General features: G+C 25.6%; 1 protein-coding gene across 4 annotated transcripts in view; it reads left to right on the plus strand.

Annotated features, from left to right (window-relative positions):
- LOC103572925 (uncharacterized) overlaps positions 1-19,467 on the plus strand; it is a 49,436-nt gene that overhangs the window by 18,730 nt on the left and 11,239 nt on the right. For 2 of the 4 annotated variants that reach the window (XM_014439453.2, XM_053741036.1), the window contains 6 exons: positions 1,024-1,215; positions 13,399-13,530; positions 13,605-13,928; positions 14,033-14,221; positions 18,603-18,740; positions 18,996-19,112. In XM_014439453.2, the coding sequence (XP_014294939.2) occupies positions 1,024-1,215; positions 13,399-13,530; positions 13,605-13,928; positions 14,033-14,221; positions 18,603-18,740; positions 18,996-19,112 (1,092 nt within the window). The remainder of the gene's footprint in view (positions 1-1,023; positions 1,216-13,398; positions 13,531-13,604; positions 13,929-14,032; positions 14,222-18,602; positions 18,741-18,995; positions 19,113-19,467) is intronic. The other 2 variants (XM_053741037.1, XM_053741038.1) reach the window with 1 other exon arrangement.

Here is a 19,467-nt window from a genome sequence, read left to right on the forward strand (position 1 = left end):
GAAACTATATTTTTTCTTATAACATAAACTATAAAAGAAAATATATATTTTATTATAGAGCATTGTATATTTTCAAAATATAATTTCCCGGTTATAAATTCCAATATAATGAAATTCAATCGAGACATATCTTTTAAAGTATAGTAACTGCTATAAAAAAAAATAATTTTCATTATATTTTTCCAATATATTGCATTATATATTGGATAATATACTTAAAAATATATAATATGAATATTTTTTTAATTGGCGAAATGAACATTCAATTTATCAGTTTAACTCAGGAAGGAAAATCAAGGTACAGATTAATAAAGAAAGAACGGATATCTCAGTACATATTAAGTAGATCTGACCATAAAGATGTTTACATGTAAGTGTGCGTTTCAATCAGGGGATGTCAATCTACAACTCTGACTTAAAAAAACTGAATTAAGCTTTTTTAGGTTTACAACTTGATATAGGCTTGAAATAAACCTTTTAGACTTTAAATTTTATAAGTCGATAATACATATTAGCTTATATATTAACATTATAAAATGACTTATGTGTTTATAATATAATTTTCAATATATGGAGTTCATATAGCTTGAATATATGCCAACATATAATATTATATATCATGTTTGTATATTTTGAAAATATATAATTATATAATTAAAACGGCAAAAAAATAGTTATTTTAATATATATGACTTCTTATATAAACAATTATATTGTAATATAAAATATGTTATATTATTCAGTATAATTTTAGGATATAAAATTTTTTCATGCGAGGTAGCATAGCAATCATTATTATTCTTTTCTCTCCGTGTAATTTAAATAGAAAATCTTTGAAATCAAATGTGAAAAACTTAGAATTGAAATAAAAAATTCAAACTTGTTCAGAATTTTTTTTTCGACACGTAGAAGAATATTTTGTTTGATGAGCAGCAAAAAAACTTCTGAAACGAATCACTCTATTATTCATGAATATTGTCAGATAATTATTAATAATATATCAAATAAATATTTCATTTACAGATGATGATGATGAAAAAAAATGTAGCACTTGCCGTCAAATATTAGAAGAACTTGAGACAATAGACGATGATACTGATAAACATGGAATACAGTTTGTAAAATCAAAAGACGCTAAATTGGCTGCAGAAATTGGAATCTTTTCATTTCCTGCTCTCGTTTATTACGAAACTGGAGTACCCATCATGTATGACGGTAAGGGTCATTAATTTATTTAATTAAAAAATATATATAATTGATTAAAGTGGAATTTATTATTTCACTAAAAAAAGTAAGAGAAAAAAATTATGTACTTTAATCACAAAATGAATTGTGTTTATTCCATAACATTTTGGACAATTTATTAAAAACAAAAAGATAAATTTTTTTTATTAACGGAATTTGATATTCGATTGAAATCAAAATTATTATTGAAAATATTTATTTATAATTATTAAAAAATGAAATAACGTACATGTGTGTTATTCAGATAGATAATTTAAAAATTATTCTATAAATGTGTGCGTGTGTCTGACTTTTATAGGTAATCTTAAGAACGAGGACAAAGTTCTGGAATGGCTAATCGAACAAAAAAGTAAGGAAACATCTAGAATGATGATTATTATTACGGGTGTACTGTTCTTTGTGACTTTAATATCGATAGTAACTGATATACCGGCTTATAATTATAAAAAAAATGAAAAAGCGATAGTGCCCAGACGTGCGCGTTCTCCATCTTTATAATTTATTTCCGGACTTATTTTACTTTATATTTTTTTATTAAACTCTACAATAGTTTATATTTTTATTGCTACATAATTAAAACATTTTTATTTTTTTTTTTTTTTAATTATTTATAGTAAGGTAAAAGCCCCTAAACCCGCTCACTTTTCATTGGAGTGAGATTAAATCACTCAATATAAATTAATAAATAAAATAAAAAACCATATTTTTTATAGTTATTTTTTGAAGTATCGAGTATTAGAATAAAATTTTAGTTTCAAGAATAATCTTGATGATTAATTATTATTAATTTTTTAAATAAGGTCCTTGAGTGCACCCATAGTCGCTCACTAAAAGTTGTCATGTACCATTACTCGATCAACACATGGCCCTATAGTCGCTCAAAGACAATATCAATTAAACTATCATAAGTTTATTGATTTGGACAAATAATTTATAAATTATACTACTTTATTCTTTGATAATATAAAATTTCATGAATTTTAAAAATGTATTTAATAAGATATAGTTATAACAATTCTTAAAAAATTTGACGCAACCTCAATTTAATCTAACGAATGAACGTCAAAGTAAAAAATCCCCGGCTGAGCGCGATTTTGCAAACAGTCATTTAATTTAAATTTACAATCTGTTATAAAATAATTTGATACATGATATTTTAATATATTTAGATTCACAAATAATTATTTATCAGTAATATTTTTAGTTGTAAGTTTTTTTTATAGAAATTATAAAAAAACGCCTTAAGGAGGTTCGACCGAATCTAATGTAAAAAGGATTTTCCAACTTTAAGATTTGAAACTTAGTATACATGTAAAAAAGTACTTTATCTATGTATTCTCTAAATTTGAATATGATCGACCGTTTAATTTTTTAGAAAAAAAAATTTTAATATGACGTTTTTAAAGTTCTTATACACAGGCTCTTATGGCGGACAAGCTCCCGTCATGACTTGTTCGATTATTGTCATTATTAACCTCCCAAGTTTAAGAAATAAAAAACCACATGCCAAAAACTTGAATATTTTTAGAATATGATAAGATTTTAACAATATAGTGTTACCGTTGTAATTATTTAAATAATTCCAGTTAAACTTTATTAATTAATCTCGTTCATCGACAGAGATACATATTATTGAGGATTTGGCAACGTCGCGGAAGCAGCTGAGTGGAAAAACAAAGATAGAAATACATTAATAAGAGAGACAAGATTAGAAATAAATTTTTCCCATTTTAATTTGAATATCGATGTGTAAGAAGTTAGAGCGCGCTGTTGCCAAATCTTTTTATTAAATCATATGAGTCAAAAATAACCAAGTCGTTTTATTACTTTCTTTAATTAAATAAGTAGTAATTATTAATTTATAAATTCGTTATGTTATTATAAATTAAAATAATGAATTTTCATAACTATTGAGAGAATTTAGCAAATAAAAAAATTCAAACACTACTTTGACTCACTAGTATCGGTCGAACCTCCTTAAACAGTTAAAGTGAGCGAATAATGGTATTGAACGGGTATAGGGGCTTTTACCTTAATTTAATTCAATTGATCTGATAATATTTAAACAGTTTAGTCAAAATATCAACTAACATTTTATTTTTAATATTAAATCCATATATTTTTTTTATTTTTACAGAAATCTAGTCCTTTTATGTTTATTGTTTAATAATTTTTATATGTAATGAAAAACAACATTTTTTTTTTACAATCCTGTTTGATGGACGATTAAATTTTCGTATAATCCTAAATTCTGTAAAACTTCCTTTTCTCGTACTCTAATACTCGTAAACTGCGCAATAGTCAATAATAATATTAATAATAATAATAAAACTTACATTTAATGTATTTTAGATAAAATACCGCTCTAAAATTTATTCATTTTTTTTTAATACTTTTTTTGATCTATTTTTCTGTCTATCGCATGATTAATAACACATCGAACTATTAGCGCATTATCTTGCTTACTAAGGAAAAATAAAAAAATAAAATTTATAAAGATTATTTAGCTATTATTAAATATAAAATTGCGTATGGGCTACACCTCCAGCGGCTGATTTACGGGAACTAATAATATTATTTATCGCGAATTAAATCATATGTAGTTAGTAGTATTTATTAGACACAGAGTAGTTCGCGTATACGTGGTTATGATGATGACATCTCATACTCTTGGTACACAGGTAATGATGTTAATGATGGAGATGATGATAATGATGATAACGACGATGATAATAATGATGATGATGATGATAATGATAATGATGATAATGATGATGATGACAATGATGATGATAATAAAGATGATGATAATGACGATAACGATGATGATGATGATGATGATGATGATGATAATAAAGATGATGACGATAATGATAATGATGATAAAGATGATGATGATGATGATGATGATAAAGATGACAACGATGATAATGATGATGATGATAATGATAAAGATGATGATGATGATAAAGATGACGACGATGATAATGATGATAATAATAAAGATGATGATGATGATAAAGATGACGACGACGATAATGATGATGATGATAATGATGCTGATAACATAAGTGATGAAGATAATAGAATTGAAATGAAAAAAAAGCCTAGCAGAACTATGAAGAAAAATCATCAAAAAGGTAAAAAAAATCACAAGATTACCTGAGTCATGACTATAAAAATTTGGATTGAAATTTCCTCAAAGTATAATATATTTGGATCTGGCCAATGAATTCTCAAATATATAAACAAAAACAAAATTCCAAACAGAATTATGAATAAAAAGTAATTAAAGTTACGTAATATCAACGAGATCGGCAATTGTAGTAGGTATTAATTTGGATTGATCGCAATCGAGGAATAGATATATCAACAAATCATAAGTTTTATGCGTGTCGAATTATTACTATTATTTATATATTTTTTTACTTTTTACCGTTAATTTTTTTGTTTTCAATTTCAAATTATTTTACGCATAGTAGGAATAGAAAACCCTGGCGATCTTTATTTTCATACGTCAACAATTATACATACCCGTTGACGTACCCCCTGTACGGCTTGTTATTTTCATTCTTTATCGGCGTTTACTATTTTTTTACAGACATAAGCTGGTCTGGAGGCGTTTGCATTGCATTTATAATAATTTAACCTTTTTTATATTTTTTAAATGTTGTATTTTAACAATCGCCAGATGAAAAAAGATTTTATATAAGTGTATACAGTTATGTATGAATTATATAAAATGGGATAGAGGTGATGCATAATTATATAAACTTTTTATATAATTATATACAATCATATATAAGTCTAGATAAAATTAAAAAAAGAATAATAAAATTATATACAAATATACATATTTGTATACAATTATATAGAACTTGTATATAATTATATATAACTGTATACGAATATATACAGTATGTAATTATACACAAATGTATATATTCGTATACAGTTATATAGAATTGTATATAATTCTATATAATCTATATGAATACAATATGTAATTATATACAAATATATAAATTAGTATACAATCATATAAAATTTTATAAAATTATATACAAATGTACATGTTTGTATACAATGATATAGAATTGTATATAATTATATACAATCTATCCGAATACATTATGTGGTTATATACAGATGTATATGTTTGTATACAACAATATAATTGTATATAATTATATATTATCCATACGAATAAATTATGTGGTTATATACAGATGTATGTGCTTGTATACAATTATATAGAACTTGTATATAATTATATATAACTGTATACGAATATATACAGTATGTAATTATACACAAATGTATATATTCGTATACAGTTATATAGAATTGTATATAATTATATATAATCTATATGAATACAGTATGTAATTATATACAAATATATAAATTTATATACAATCATATAAAATTTTATAAAATTATATACAAATGTATATAGTTGTATACATTTATATAGAATTGTATATAATTATATATAATCTATACGAATACAGTATGTAATTATACACAAATGTATATATTTGTATACAATTATATAAAATTATATACGATTGTATATGATTGTATACAATTAAATCGGGCCATTTTTTCTATTCAATTTTATCTAATTGTATAAAATCTTTTTCCATTGGGCGTTCAACGCTCGCTTGCGCATTTTACTGTACATCTCATAAATAAGAATTTTTGCATTTTTAGCATCCCAGCTTTTTAACATTTGTTTAAAACTTTAAATGGTATTAAATCTGAAATTATTTTTATAATATTATACCTCACAGTTCATATTTATTTTAATAAACTAGCCGCTTCATAAAAAATATTCAATAGCATTTTAATCACCAGTGAAATTGACTAAATTTAAAATTAATTTATTTAAATACCGAATATTACCTATTTAAATTATATAATATTATAGTTAATCATTTATTTTATGGCTTTAATATTTTCTAAATAATAATTTTTTTTATTAAATAATATATTTAAAAATAATTTTATTATAATCTAATGCATGCTCGTATTGAGCGTTATTATTAAAGTATTTTTTAACGCATTTAATTGTAGTTATTCTTCTGCTTGGAATTTAACCCTAATTAGAAAGAATGATTCAAAATAATTGAAAACAGTTTAATTTGTAAATTATATCAATATAAATTCATCATTGATTAAATCATTTTCTTTAATCAGGGAAACTTATAATTGAAATACGATAGATATTAATATAAATTTCGAATTTCTTCTTAATTTATTTCTTCTAACCATTAATTAAATATATAACAGTAGATATCGCGTTAATTATTAGCATTAAGTTTGATTTTAACTAAATTTATTTAAAAATATTTCCGCGCACGTTTTTTCTGCTCGACTCAGTCTAACAAAAATGCTCACTATTAATCCAACTAAAAAAAATTTCCCATATCCTCGTTAACGTTTAAAAAAAAAAAGAACAGCCATTATTATGTTGTCTGACACGATTATTTGCTTACCGACAGGCGACGGCTGTTTCTACATCGGAATGGGTGGTAAAAACGCGAAACCCACAATACCCTCCTATGAGCCCTACCAGTGCTGTCCTGCTAATGTCAATCGCGGTACCAAGGTCGCCAAGGTCAGCCGCGTTTCACAATCAGCGAAGACACAGATTGGTAACAAGTTATCATCAAGTCACTCTTCAACATCTACCCCTACAACTGCACCAACGATTGCAGAACCTCAACTCAAGCCAATTAACAAATTGACTGCTAAGGAGAGCAAAAAGAATGCTAAAATTGGGACGGACAAGGATAAATCATCAAGCCAATCCAACAAAGTAACGAAACCGAAAAGAGGATTTTTCGGAAGTGGTAAATATTTTAATTCAGATCAACAAAACAAAAATAAAATACATCAATCGAAAAATATATAAAAAAAACGTCTCTTTAAATAAAGACTGAGAGAATAAAGTTGTTATATCCGGTTTTACAGTTGTCGCGGGAATTCCTTATCTCATGAAGGTTTGAAGTGTCGACCAGCAAAACGATCCTGATGAATACAAGCATCGTGCAACTAAGGAGAGACTCGAGTTTGCCAGTGTGCATTGGACGATGTCAATCAACAAAACATTATCATCATAAATCAACCATGTCATCGTACTCATCATCTTCACTGCCATCCTCTCCATATTTATAAACATCATTTATCTTTTACACGATTATTTATTTATTTATTTAAATTTACGCGGGAAAATAATATGGATTTGAATTTTTAATTTTTAAGAAAAATTTTTTTCTGTTAACTTTAAAAACCAATTCATACTTTTTCCGGGTGCTATTTATTTAAATCAATCATTGATAAAAAAAATCACTTTGTCATTAATAATAATATATATTAATCTTTTATCGTATTGTTAAGTGCGCGTATAATTAATCTATTAATTATTTTTCTTTATTTACTTTTTTTTTTCGTTACTTATCTTCTGTAACTTTTATGTAATTTCAATTGTACGTTCAATCGCATTTCTGTTTTCACATTTTAATTTATCTGTTGCCAAATAATTTTTCAATATTCAAAAGTTTTAAAATAATATCACTAACGTTATAAAAAACTATTTTTTTTTCCATTTTTAAAATTTATTAAATTTTACCCGATCTCCGTTGCAATTTTTATTAGCTATTAATTTACCGAATTAATAATTTAATTAATCATTAGGGTAAGGTGGGGTAAGATAAGCCATTGATAAAATTTCAGACTTTAGCGACAAGGTAAAAAATATTTTTATTTTTAATTACGTCTTTATTGTGATTTTTATTAAAAAGTCTGAATTTTTTTTTACCTCATCGCTCTAATTAAAAAATGTACAATAGAAAAAAATATTGAATTTGAATTGTAAAATATAAATTTATAATTTATTGTAAATTGTATTTATTTATATAAAAAAAAACGAAACTCATGTATACGGAGAAAAAAAATCGATAGGTTACAATAAAAAATAATAATATTTCTTAATTTATTGTGTAGTTTTGTCATTATTATGATACGATCCTAGTACACAATTAATTATAAATGCGAAATAAAAGTTATTACTTAAATAGGGGTATGTACGTTTTATATTGAAAATTTTAATTTAGATTATCAATTTATTCTTTTAAAAAAAGGAATAAACTAAATGTTTAGTTCGCTTAATTTATAGCCATTCCAGAACGGTCCCGCCGTCAATTTTGGCAGTAGTTTTTAGTAACAAATAAAAACCGTTCTTCAAAAAGTTTTTTATGATATGTTAATAGGGGAGGGTGGGGCAAAGTGGGCCCCTAAGCGTTTGGGGACCCATTTTACCCTCAAATCATTCGGGGAACTCCAAATTTTAGGGGGCCCACTTTGTCCCACCCTCCCCTACTAAATTTTTTAAATCAACAGTTTGCCATATTTGGCGTCGAGACCGTAATAATTTTTTTTTTCTATACCCTAGTGGATCCGAATTACGGTAAATTACCGCCAAAAACTGTAATTTATAATTTTAGGCAAATTTACGATAAATTCGCGGCAGTTAAACATAAAATTAACAGCAGTATTGCGACAATTTACGGTAAATTTACGATATGTTAGCGCAAATTGGCGGTAACATTGCAGTATTTTACCGAAAGGTACAGCATCCCTTACGGAAAAAATTAATGAACACTTGTGTACACCATCGAAAATTCATTAGTGTTGATAAGTGTTTTATTAGTGATCATTAGTGACCATAAGTACTCTAATTAGTAAATCTTACAACTCTTGGTTAAACAATTGAATTCGACCGAATTAAAAATTTTAATTCCATTATGTTCTGTTCAACTCGGTAAGACAGAATTTAAAAGAATTCAAGGATCATTTTCGAATTAAACAGAATAAAACCGATTGAATTGGTTTCAATTCGGTTTAATTTGGAGTCAGAACCTGAAATTCGAGGATTATTTTTAAATTAAACCGAGTAGGAATATTTAAATTCGTTTCAGTTTGGATATATTCTGGTTTTCCTGCCGAATTAGACTGAATTCTAGTTTTAAGTTACTCTGTAAACATGAATAAGTGAAATTGGTGAAAATTCACTAATTTTAAGTGCAAACCACTTTTTTAAAATAAGTGGTTCGGTTTGCACACAGAATTAGTGAATATTCGCTTATTCGTTTTTATTTCACTTATTCATGTTTAGAGAGTAGGTACCGAATTAACAGAATTTATCTGAATTATATAGAATCAAAAATTCAATTCTGTTAAATTCGACCGAATTCGGTTGTTTAATCAGGGACACTATTGGTTGTAATTAGTATTGGTTTGGGTTGTATTAGTGTTCACGCGTACTTCGACTGATGAATCTTGCAACACTTTTAGAAGTGATTATTCTCTTAAAATAAATCAGTAAAAAGTACTCCAATCAGTGAATACTCACTGCACAATTAGTCTTAAGTACATCACTAATTTAATCAGTAATATACTTGGGATTGATTCGCAGTGAATATTCACTGATTTGTAGGTTTTTACACTGATTCATTTTGAGAGAGTAGTGTTAATAGTGTTGTATTAGTGTTAATTAGTCGAAGTAGTAATGGATCTTGCAACACTATTGGTAGTAGTTAGTTTTGAATAATGTTCTATTAGTGTTCATTAGTATTCTGCCTTATGAATCTTGCAACATTGTTGGGAGTGATTACACAGTTAGAAATTTTGTGTATTTGTGTTAAAAAATTATTTGGTTAAATTTTTTGTGTTGATTTTTAACACAGAAATCTGTTAATTCAACACAAACCGATTGTGTTATTTTACTTTAACTGATTTTTTATGTTAAATGATTAGAAAATCTAGAATGTAACACATTTTTTGTGTTATTCGAAAATTGACACAAAATTTGTGTTGTTCGACTAAACGTTCCCGCGCAATTCTTCATTACTATAACCAAGCAAAGCATTGTAGCAGCATTGTCTGCAGAGAAATTCGGATTATAATTTATTTACAATTAAATATATACATTTTACAATTAAATTTAGATAACTTTCATATCTTTTTGAACCGATTAAATTGTTCGCTAAATTGACATAAGTTCTACTAAGGGTAGATCAGTACACTTGAGTTGGTAAGGTTATGTGTTTATGTTTATTAGTTGATTTTAACACGAAAAATGTGTTAAATTTACACAAATGTTCTGTTAAATCTACACAAATTTTCTGTCAAAAGAACAGATTTTATGAGTTCAATTTTATTTAACATAAAATTTGTGTTAAAGATCAACACAAACGCAATTTATTGAATTAACACAAAAATTTGTGTAGACTGTTTGCAACACACGATTTGTCTTGAATTTAACACAAAATTTCTAACAATACATTGTATTAGTGATCAGTAATACTCTAAATACTAAGTCTGGCAGTACTATTGGAAGAGATTAGTGTTAAATAGCGTTTCATTAGTAATCATTAGTAGCCTGATTAGTGAATCTTTCAATATTACTGAAAGTGACAAGAGCTAACCAGGTTTCAATAGTGTTCGTTAGTAATCGAAACAGTCGGTACTACTCTACTGTGAAATTCAAATTAATTACACTAAACACACTAGTCAATTAAACGCAAGAATATTATTGAACGCACTAAAGCGGTAGTGTTTCTCATAAGTGCTGATTAGTTTTTTTGCCATAAGGGATTTTACTGTAAAATACAGTATTTTGTCATATTCTACTGTAAATTATCGGATTCTACCGCGAATCGCCTAATTTGCTGCAAATGACTATGAAGTCGGCAAATTTGCAGTAAATTACGGTATTTTGCCGTAAAATATAATAATTCACCTAATTCGGATCCACTACACGGAGAGAAAATTATGGTAACTGTTCCTAGTACGTTTATGAAATATCATCCCATACCGTTATGGTAATGATCACTTGGGATTATGGGATATAGACCCATACTTTCTGGGAAAAGTTTCCATAAGTATGGGAACAATTCCTATCATTATGGTAACAGTTCCCATATCGCATGTGAAAGAATCATGGTAATGATTACCATACTCATAGAAATAGTTCCCACAAGCAAATAGTAACCCATCCTATAATCACATTGTAATGGTTCCTAAGTGTATATAGGAATAAGCCCTATATATTATGGTAACTATTCCTATAATTTTATGGTAAACATAACCATCATATTATGGTAAACATAATCATCATATTATGGTAATGGTTACCATAATATTATGGTAATCATTCCCATAATGTATGGAAATTATTACCATGATATTATGGTAACCGTTACCATAATATTATGGAAATAATTCCCATAATATCATGGTAATAATTTCCATAATATTTAGAAATTATAATAATTTTTTTTTGTAAGAAGCGTTTTTTTTGTATATTACAAAATATTACAAAATTTTAAGTATACAAAAAAAACGCTTATTACAAAAAAAAAATTCATTATAATTTCTAAGTATTATGGTAACAATTACCATAATATTATGGTAACGATTACCGTAATGTATGGGAATTATTACCATAATATTATGGTAATCATTATCATAGTTACATGGTAACGATTACCATGATTCCATAGGAACTATTCCGATACCATATGGGAATTATACCCATAATTATAGGAATGATTACCATAATATATCGCGTTACTAAAACCATAAGGGCGTATCTCAAAATATACGCCCTTTTGGTTCTGCAGAACCAAAAGGGCGTATAAAAAAACTTTTTTGCTTCAATCAATGTAAAAATGTTGACAACATTAGAATCTATTGAAAAAACGAAAGAAATTTTTTTTTTGTTTTACGCCTTTTTGGTTTTAAGAAAAAATTTTTTTAAAATCATAAGGGCGTATCCTGTTTTTTCGATTTATTATCAATTATAGATAAGAGTAAGAAAAAAAATTGCCAGCGTAATAAAAATTATCACTCCACAATTTAATTTATATGAACAAATATTTATTTAAGTGAAAAAACAAATAAAAAATAGAGAAAAAATAAATTCATCAGAGTATTAGTCCTATACCATCTCCATCGTCAGAATCATCTGTACCTAAGAGTATGAAAAAAATTTTTTTTATTTTTTTTAGAACATAACTTGACAATAATAAAAAAATTTATAAACTATTACCATCGCTGAAAATTAATCTTTAATAATATTGATAATATTTTTGTGGGACAAAGCCTGATGCACAAAAATGATTTAGGTCATTGAACTTGCTTTGATATATTGGTATTCTAGAACCATAACAATTCTCAAGAACAACGGTAATTGATTTTTGAAAATAAAAAGAAAAAAAAAAAAAACAGGAAACAGAAAATGAAACTTTGATTGAAAAATGAAAAAATGCACCTTTGAAAAATTGAACAATCTAAATGTGCATTTTTTTAATTTGATTAAATTAAATTTCACAGCACTCATAGAATTTAGAATTATTTTCGTTCCCGAATTATACATATTTTTTACATTAATTGTTGAATTTAAAAAATTGTGACAAACTTAAGATTCGATCAAAATTAAATAAAGAAATTTGGTTTTTTATTCAAATAAATATTTGTTCAGATAAATTAAGTTGTGGAGTGATAATTCTTATTACCCTTGCAATTTTTTTTCTTACTCTGACCTATAATTAATAATAAACCGAAAAAATAGGATACGCCCTTATGACTTTAAAAAAATTTTTGCTTAAAACCAAAAGGGCATAAAACAAAAAAATTTTTTTTTTCGTTTTTTCCATAGATTTTAACGTTTTCAATATTTTTACATTGATTGGAGCAAAAACAAAAATTTTATACGCCCTTTTGGTTTTAGTAACGCGATATATGGGTGCCATTCCTATAATCAACATTTCAAAAAAAACCGGTTACCATGCAGTATGGGAACCATTCCCATAATATATTGTAACTGTTACCATAATTTTCTCTCCGTGTAGGGTAAAACTTTAAAGTTTTATTTAATTATAAAATATTATTTTCTTTTTTGTGTAAATATAAATTATATTTTTTGCATTTTGAATTAATAACATAAATAAATATATACTTAGTGTATGTATATGGATATTTTTTCAGTGAATTTAAATTTAACTGCATGTATTTTAGTTTGTGTATATTTTTTATTATATATCTTATGAATTAATATTATGATTAATTTTTAAAAATTATTAGGTAATATTTTGGATGAATCGGAAGTATTAGAATGGATGGTAAGGCAAAGAAATGATGCAAGTATTGAAAAAATAGATCGTGAACAATTGACAAAATATATCGAAACCAAAGAATTTTTAGCGGTAATATTTTGTAAGTAGAATTATTATTAGTTTCTCAAATTTAAATATTTAAATGTTTATATGAATATTTAATAATTTGTATAGATAAAGAAGAAGATCCAGAAAGTCCACGTGTATTACGACATATTGAATTAATTGATGATGAAGCTTCTGAATATGGAATAAAAATAGTCCAAATGAGTGACCGTTTGATGGCTAAAAAATATGGGTTTAGAAATCCCCCGGGTATCACTTACTTCCGTAAGGGGAAGTACATTAATTATGACGGGGACATTGATGATGAAGAAGAAATACTTGATTGGTTGACAAATCCTGAAAACATGGAATTAACGGATCATATCGAACGAATAAACAAAAAAATGTTCCAAAAAATTCGCCAAACGTCGGATTATGTTGCAGTATTTTTTTGTGAGTGAAAAAATATAAAATTTATAAATCAATAATCATTTAATTTTTTTTTCTATTTTATTTTATTTTCGTTAATAATAATCTAACGAGTGTTTGTTAGATAGACAGTAAAGAGTGCAAACAATGCAGTAAAGTGTTGACTGAAATAGAACATATTGATGATGAAGCTGATCATGCTGGTATTAATTTTGTTAAAATTGATGATAAACAATTAGCTAAGGAATATGGAGTTTTTGCATTACCTGCGATACTATTCTTTAGAATGGGATCTAAAGAACCGGTTATTTATGCAGGTAAATATTTTTTTCTTGCAAAAATGCGGTGTCACTTTCTTTAAATTAATCAGGGAAAAATGGTCCAATCAGTGAGTTCTCTGAGCAGTAATAACAATTATCACTGACTGAAGTACTTTTCACTGATTCATTTAAAAACAGCATTTATTGTCAGCTATAAAAAATTTTAATAAGGTACCCGCGGGTAATAAGGCCTAAGTGACAGAAATGGTATTTAAAATAATCGCCTCCGCTAAAGGCTACTCTAGTAGAAGAGTCTTGCATAGAGATGTTACGACAAATTTATAGAGTCCCGATACCACCTTCCCTGTCTTCTATATTTTATCATCCGTCATATGCTGTTGCGCAGAAGAAATCATAAAAAACAATCTAGTCCTCCCGCATGGAAAAGTTATATATCGTTAAAAGTATATAAAAAAATATATGGTGAATACGTGATAAATATATAGCGACAAACATATCTATGCTGAAAAATATATGTTTTTTACATATATTGGATTATATATTTATAATAATATATTTACCCATATATAATGTTTTGTATTTTTCTATATATATTATCTCATATGATGCTCAATATATTCTTGCCATATATGGATAGTATATATATAATTTATAAGTATAATATAATAAACTTGATATATACTTCCATAAATTTTGACCCATATAATTAGTGGTATATGGTCTCTATGTAATTGATTATATATGAAAGAATTTATATGTTTAAATATATGGTTCGCAATATCTTGTAATTATATTTTTCCAATATATTAAAACTTATATTTTTCGCTATATATTGAAAATTTTATTTTTTCAATATACTTTTTCAATTTCCACACGATTCCACAAAAAAAAAGTCAAGTTTATTATTTTTTTTTTCTATTCATTGACCTTACTTTTACTGAATAACTAACGCAATAACTTAAGAAAAGTAAAAAAAGTGCCATATATTTTACAATATACTGGAAACCATATATAAAAAATACAAAAAATACTATATATTAATTAATATATTACTTTCAATATAATATATCAATATAATAAAAGATATATTAAAATATATATGTAAAACATACATAAAGAAGTCATATATTGATAAATATATTGGTAATATATTCTAGCAATATATTTTTATCCAATATATTATCATATATTAATACGGCAAAAATTTTAATATTATTTTATATATTTTACAATCTATCACATTATAATATTCATATATTTTATCATATATGTTTTCACATATAAAGCTTTTTCATGCGGGTTCTGACTCTTGAAAAGGATACTGATAATTTTAAGTGCTGTTGAGCAAAACAATCTAGTCTTCTGACTCTTCAAAAGTATAGTTGCTAAATTTAAGTGATGATTTATCTCTAATATCAATTTTATTAAGTATAGTTAAACTACCCGAGAACAAATGTTTATATATAATCATATATAATTATGTATAATTACATAGAATTATATATGAATATATATAAGATTATATATAATCATATATGATTATATATAATACTATTCGGAGAAATTTTTTGTATATATAATCATAAATAATGTTATATATATATACATATACATATACATATATATATATATATATATATATATATATATATATATCCATATATAATTATATATAGTTATTTATAATTAGACATAATTATATATGATTATATATAAAAATTTTTTCTCGGGTATTCCCGTTTGCTTAACCCGTACACTGATAGAAGGATTTCTTAGTATTAAAAAAGATTTGTTAATATTTAACAAATTATTTCTTAACGGAGCTTTATTTAAGAAATATTTATTAATATTTAACAAATCATTTCTTAAACATCATTTTTTTGTATTTAATAAATATTTCTTAGCATCTAATAAACGATTTGTTAATATTTAATAAACGATTTCTTTCCATTTAAAAAATGATTTATTAGTATTTAATAAATCACTTTTTAACATTTAATGAATCACTTTTTAATGATTAATAAATGAATATTTTATATTTAATATATTTTTTATTATTTGAACAAATTTTTTTTTTATATTTAAGAAATTATCTATTAACTTATTTATTAAAATTTAATTCATAAAATCACACAGTTCAAGAATATATATCTATATATGTTTTTGCATGCAGCTACACACATTCATTAATATTTGTATTTATAAACAAAAATAACTAAAACAACCATCGTATAAAATTTTCTGTTCTTTTAATTTCAAAATACAATTTCATAGTAATTAACACTATAACTAGAATAAACAAATTAAAATTTCTTGTGTTAAACTACGCTGAGAAATAACATAAAATCCGTTTGATAGTACATGTGTTTTTAATGGTTTTATATTTGATTAAAATTGAACTGAATAAAATTAACAAGGCTTCCATATTTTCATAGTTATAATATGGATGACAATTTACAAAATACTTCTGATATAAATATTATTTAAGTATATGAGAGCTTCAGTTGTAGGTTACGTTTAACCAACAATGCAAGCTAGAACGGAGTAAACAATATGACGTCGCAACGACACACACATATAGCTTTTTTAATACTTGTACACCACTACAGGCTCGTGTGTAGCCCTCTACCGACAAATTCGTCTAAGAAATATTTATTAAATATTAACAAGCCTTGTTTGGTGCTAACAAATATTTCTTTTATGTTAATAAGGCTTTGTTAGCATTAAAAATATTTCTTAATAATAAAGAAGTTACTTATTTCATTATAATAAATATTGTTAATAATTACTAAATATTTGTTAAATCCAAAAAAGTCAGTTGAGGAAAATTTAATAAATCAATTTATTACTCCTAAACAAATCCTTCTATCAGTGTAGACCTTATTACCCTACCGTAGTAAAATAAGGTCTCCCGGGTCGAAAAATTTGATCTGATTTTGGTCTAACTGAACTGTATTTGGACTACTTGGTCTGTTACTGAACTTCTATCAAAATTTTTATCTGTTTTTGATCTACCCGGACCAAAAAATTTGATCTGATTTTAGTCTAATTGAACTATTTCATCTGTTTATGATCTTTTATAAAAATTTTAAGCTGTTTTCGACTTGTTATTCTGAAAAACAACAGCGTTATGGGCAGACAAAATTAGATTAATTCTTGAACTTTAAAAAGTTTTAGTTCTGAAAATTTGCAAGGACAAAAGTAGATTAAATCATGGACTTATAAAATTTTTATTTATAGGCAATGTTTATAAAAAAAAATATTATGTTACAGAATTGGTTATGTTTTGTTTACTATTTATTTAGTATCTTTTGTTAAAAAATGTCAGCAGTTAATGAAAGTTTGACAGCTTAATTTTTAGTTGTCTTGACTGAATATTTATAGCATTGAATAAAAGTGATTAAATAACTCTTAAATTGTCAAAAAAAATTTTCTTATTTACCGGATAAAATCGAAAATATTTAGGCATTAGAAAACATCAAAATTCTTGTGACATCTTATTAGCGCATTAGCGTTTCAAATATTAAGAAAATTAAAATAAATTTATAAATCTAGATTATTATCACTATTTATATTTTTAAAAAGTCCTGTTTTAGATCTAAAAGCGATTAAAAACAGACTAAAACTTATAGTAAATAAAGTCTGTTTTTGTTCTTAAAAACAATTGAACACAGACCAATAATTATAATAAAAAAGTCTGTTTTTAGTCTAAACCCGATTTAAAACAGACTAAATATCATACGAAAATAAGTCTGATATTGGCCTGGATAAGGAATACTATGGGCAAAAACAGATTAAATTCCTATATAAAATGAATACGATTCATAAATTTGAATTAAAGAAAAAATATTTGAATTTATCATTTATTTTAAAACAGTTCTAATTTATTGACCCGGGCTATTCGTATGGTTTTTGTAAAAGTATAATTTTTTGTTTGTTTATGGTAAAAATTACCATTACTTCACTACATTCTATAGCTAATGTATTGAAATGAAGATTAATGATACATTTCAATAATTAAATACAATATTTTCCTTTCTATCTAAAACCTCCCTTAGTTAGGCCTTATCACCCACCGATACCTTATGATTTAAAATTGCTATCAAAAAGTCATGTTATCATTAAAATATTTATTAAAAACCTATCGGGTAGTGCCATAGAAGTAGTAGAGAGAAAGTTGCTACTGCAATTTTGTCTACACTGCGTTTTCGCGCACTAGCAAAACAAACCTTGAGCGAAAAATATTTTTATTAAAAAATTTGGACATAACAAAGGAATTAAAAATAAAAGCATTGAAGAATATTAATGACAAGTGAGACCGTACTTATGCATAATTCAATTTTTGTTCTTTTAATCTTGTAGCATTATTTTTTTTTAATTATTTAAAAACTTATAATAAATAAATGAAACAAAACAGGTGATTTATATGATGAAAACGCAATTCTCTCATGGTTAATGACACAAAAAGACCCATCTGGAGAAATGATAGAGGCATTGGAAGGTGAAGATCTTCTTCACCTTATTCGCGAATCTACATCATTAGCCGTATACTTTTGTAAGTTTTGTTTAAAGTAAAATAATAACAAACCCTTAAATATCCTTGATCCTTTCAAATGATTAAAAATAAATTATAGAAGCTAAAGTAAATAAATTAAAAAAAGATAAATAATAATTTATAATATCGAATGCTTTTGCTTTTTGCATGTAACTGCCTCAGCTAATCGCGCATTTTTTTTTTGTCTTAAACTTTCTTTTTTGTCTATCTATCTTCTTCTTTCTCTCAAGCTGACGTGTACTAATGCTGCCGTAGGGAACAGAACGCTTTGTGACATGTGCAATTCAAAAGCGTTCCGCAAGCAGATGCGGCACAAACATCACCAGGAGGTCAAGAATACTGAACAAGTTGAAGTCCCGGAAGAAGCTGATGGTACCACCAATTAATGATGCAGTCGCAACTCATACTATTGTCAATTTTTGTTTGCTTTTTAATCTCTATATGTATACTACCTTTTTAATAATTTTATTTATTTATTCTTTTAATATTATTTAATTAATTTACTAATTATTTTATTATTTAATTAAATAACATTGAATGTTTAAGCTTTCACTAAATCACAAAACAACAAATTACATTTTTACTAGCACACAAGAAGACACTGAGGACTCGCCAGGAATGCAATTACATCCTTATTTTATTTAATTGTTCAATTAATTAATTTTTTCATCTCCTATCCATTAACTTATGATTAGTAATTATTTCCTTGATTATTTAAAGAAATTTA

This window comes from Microplitis demolitor, chromosome 8, assembly GCF_026212275.2.
Source record: "Microplitis demolitor isolate Queensland-Clemson2020A chromosome 8, iyMicDemo2.1a, whole genome shotgun sequence".
Classification (NCBI taxonomy): Eukaryota; Metazoa; Arthropoda; class Insecta; order Hymenoptera; family Braconidae; genus Microplitis; species Microplitis demolitor.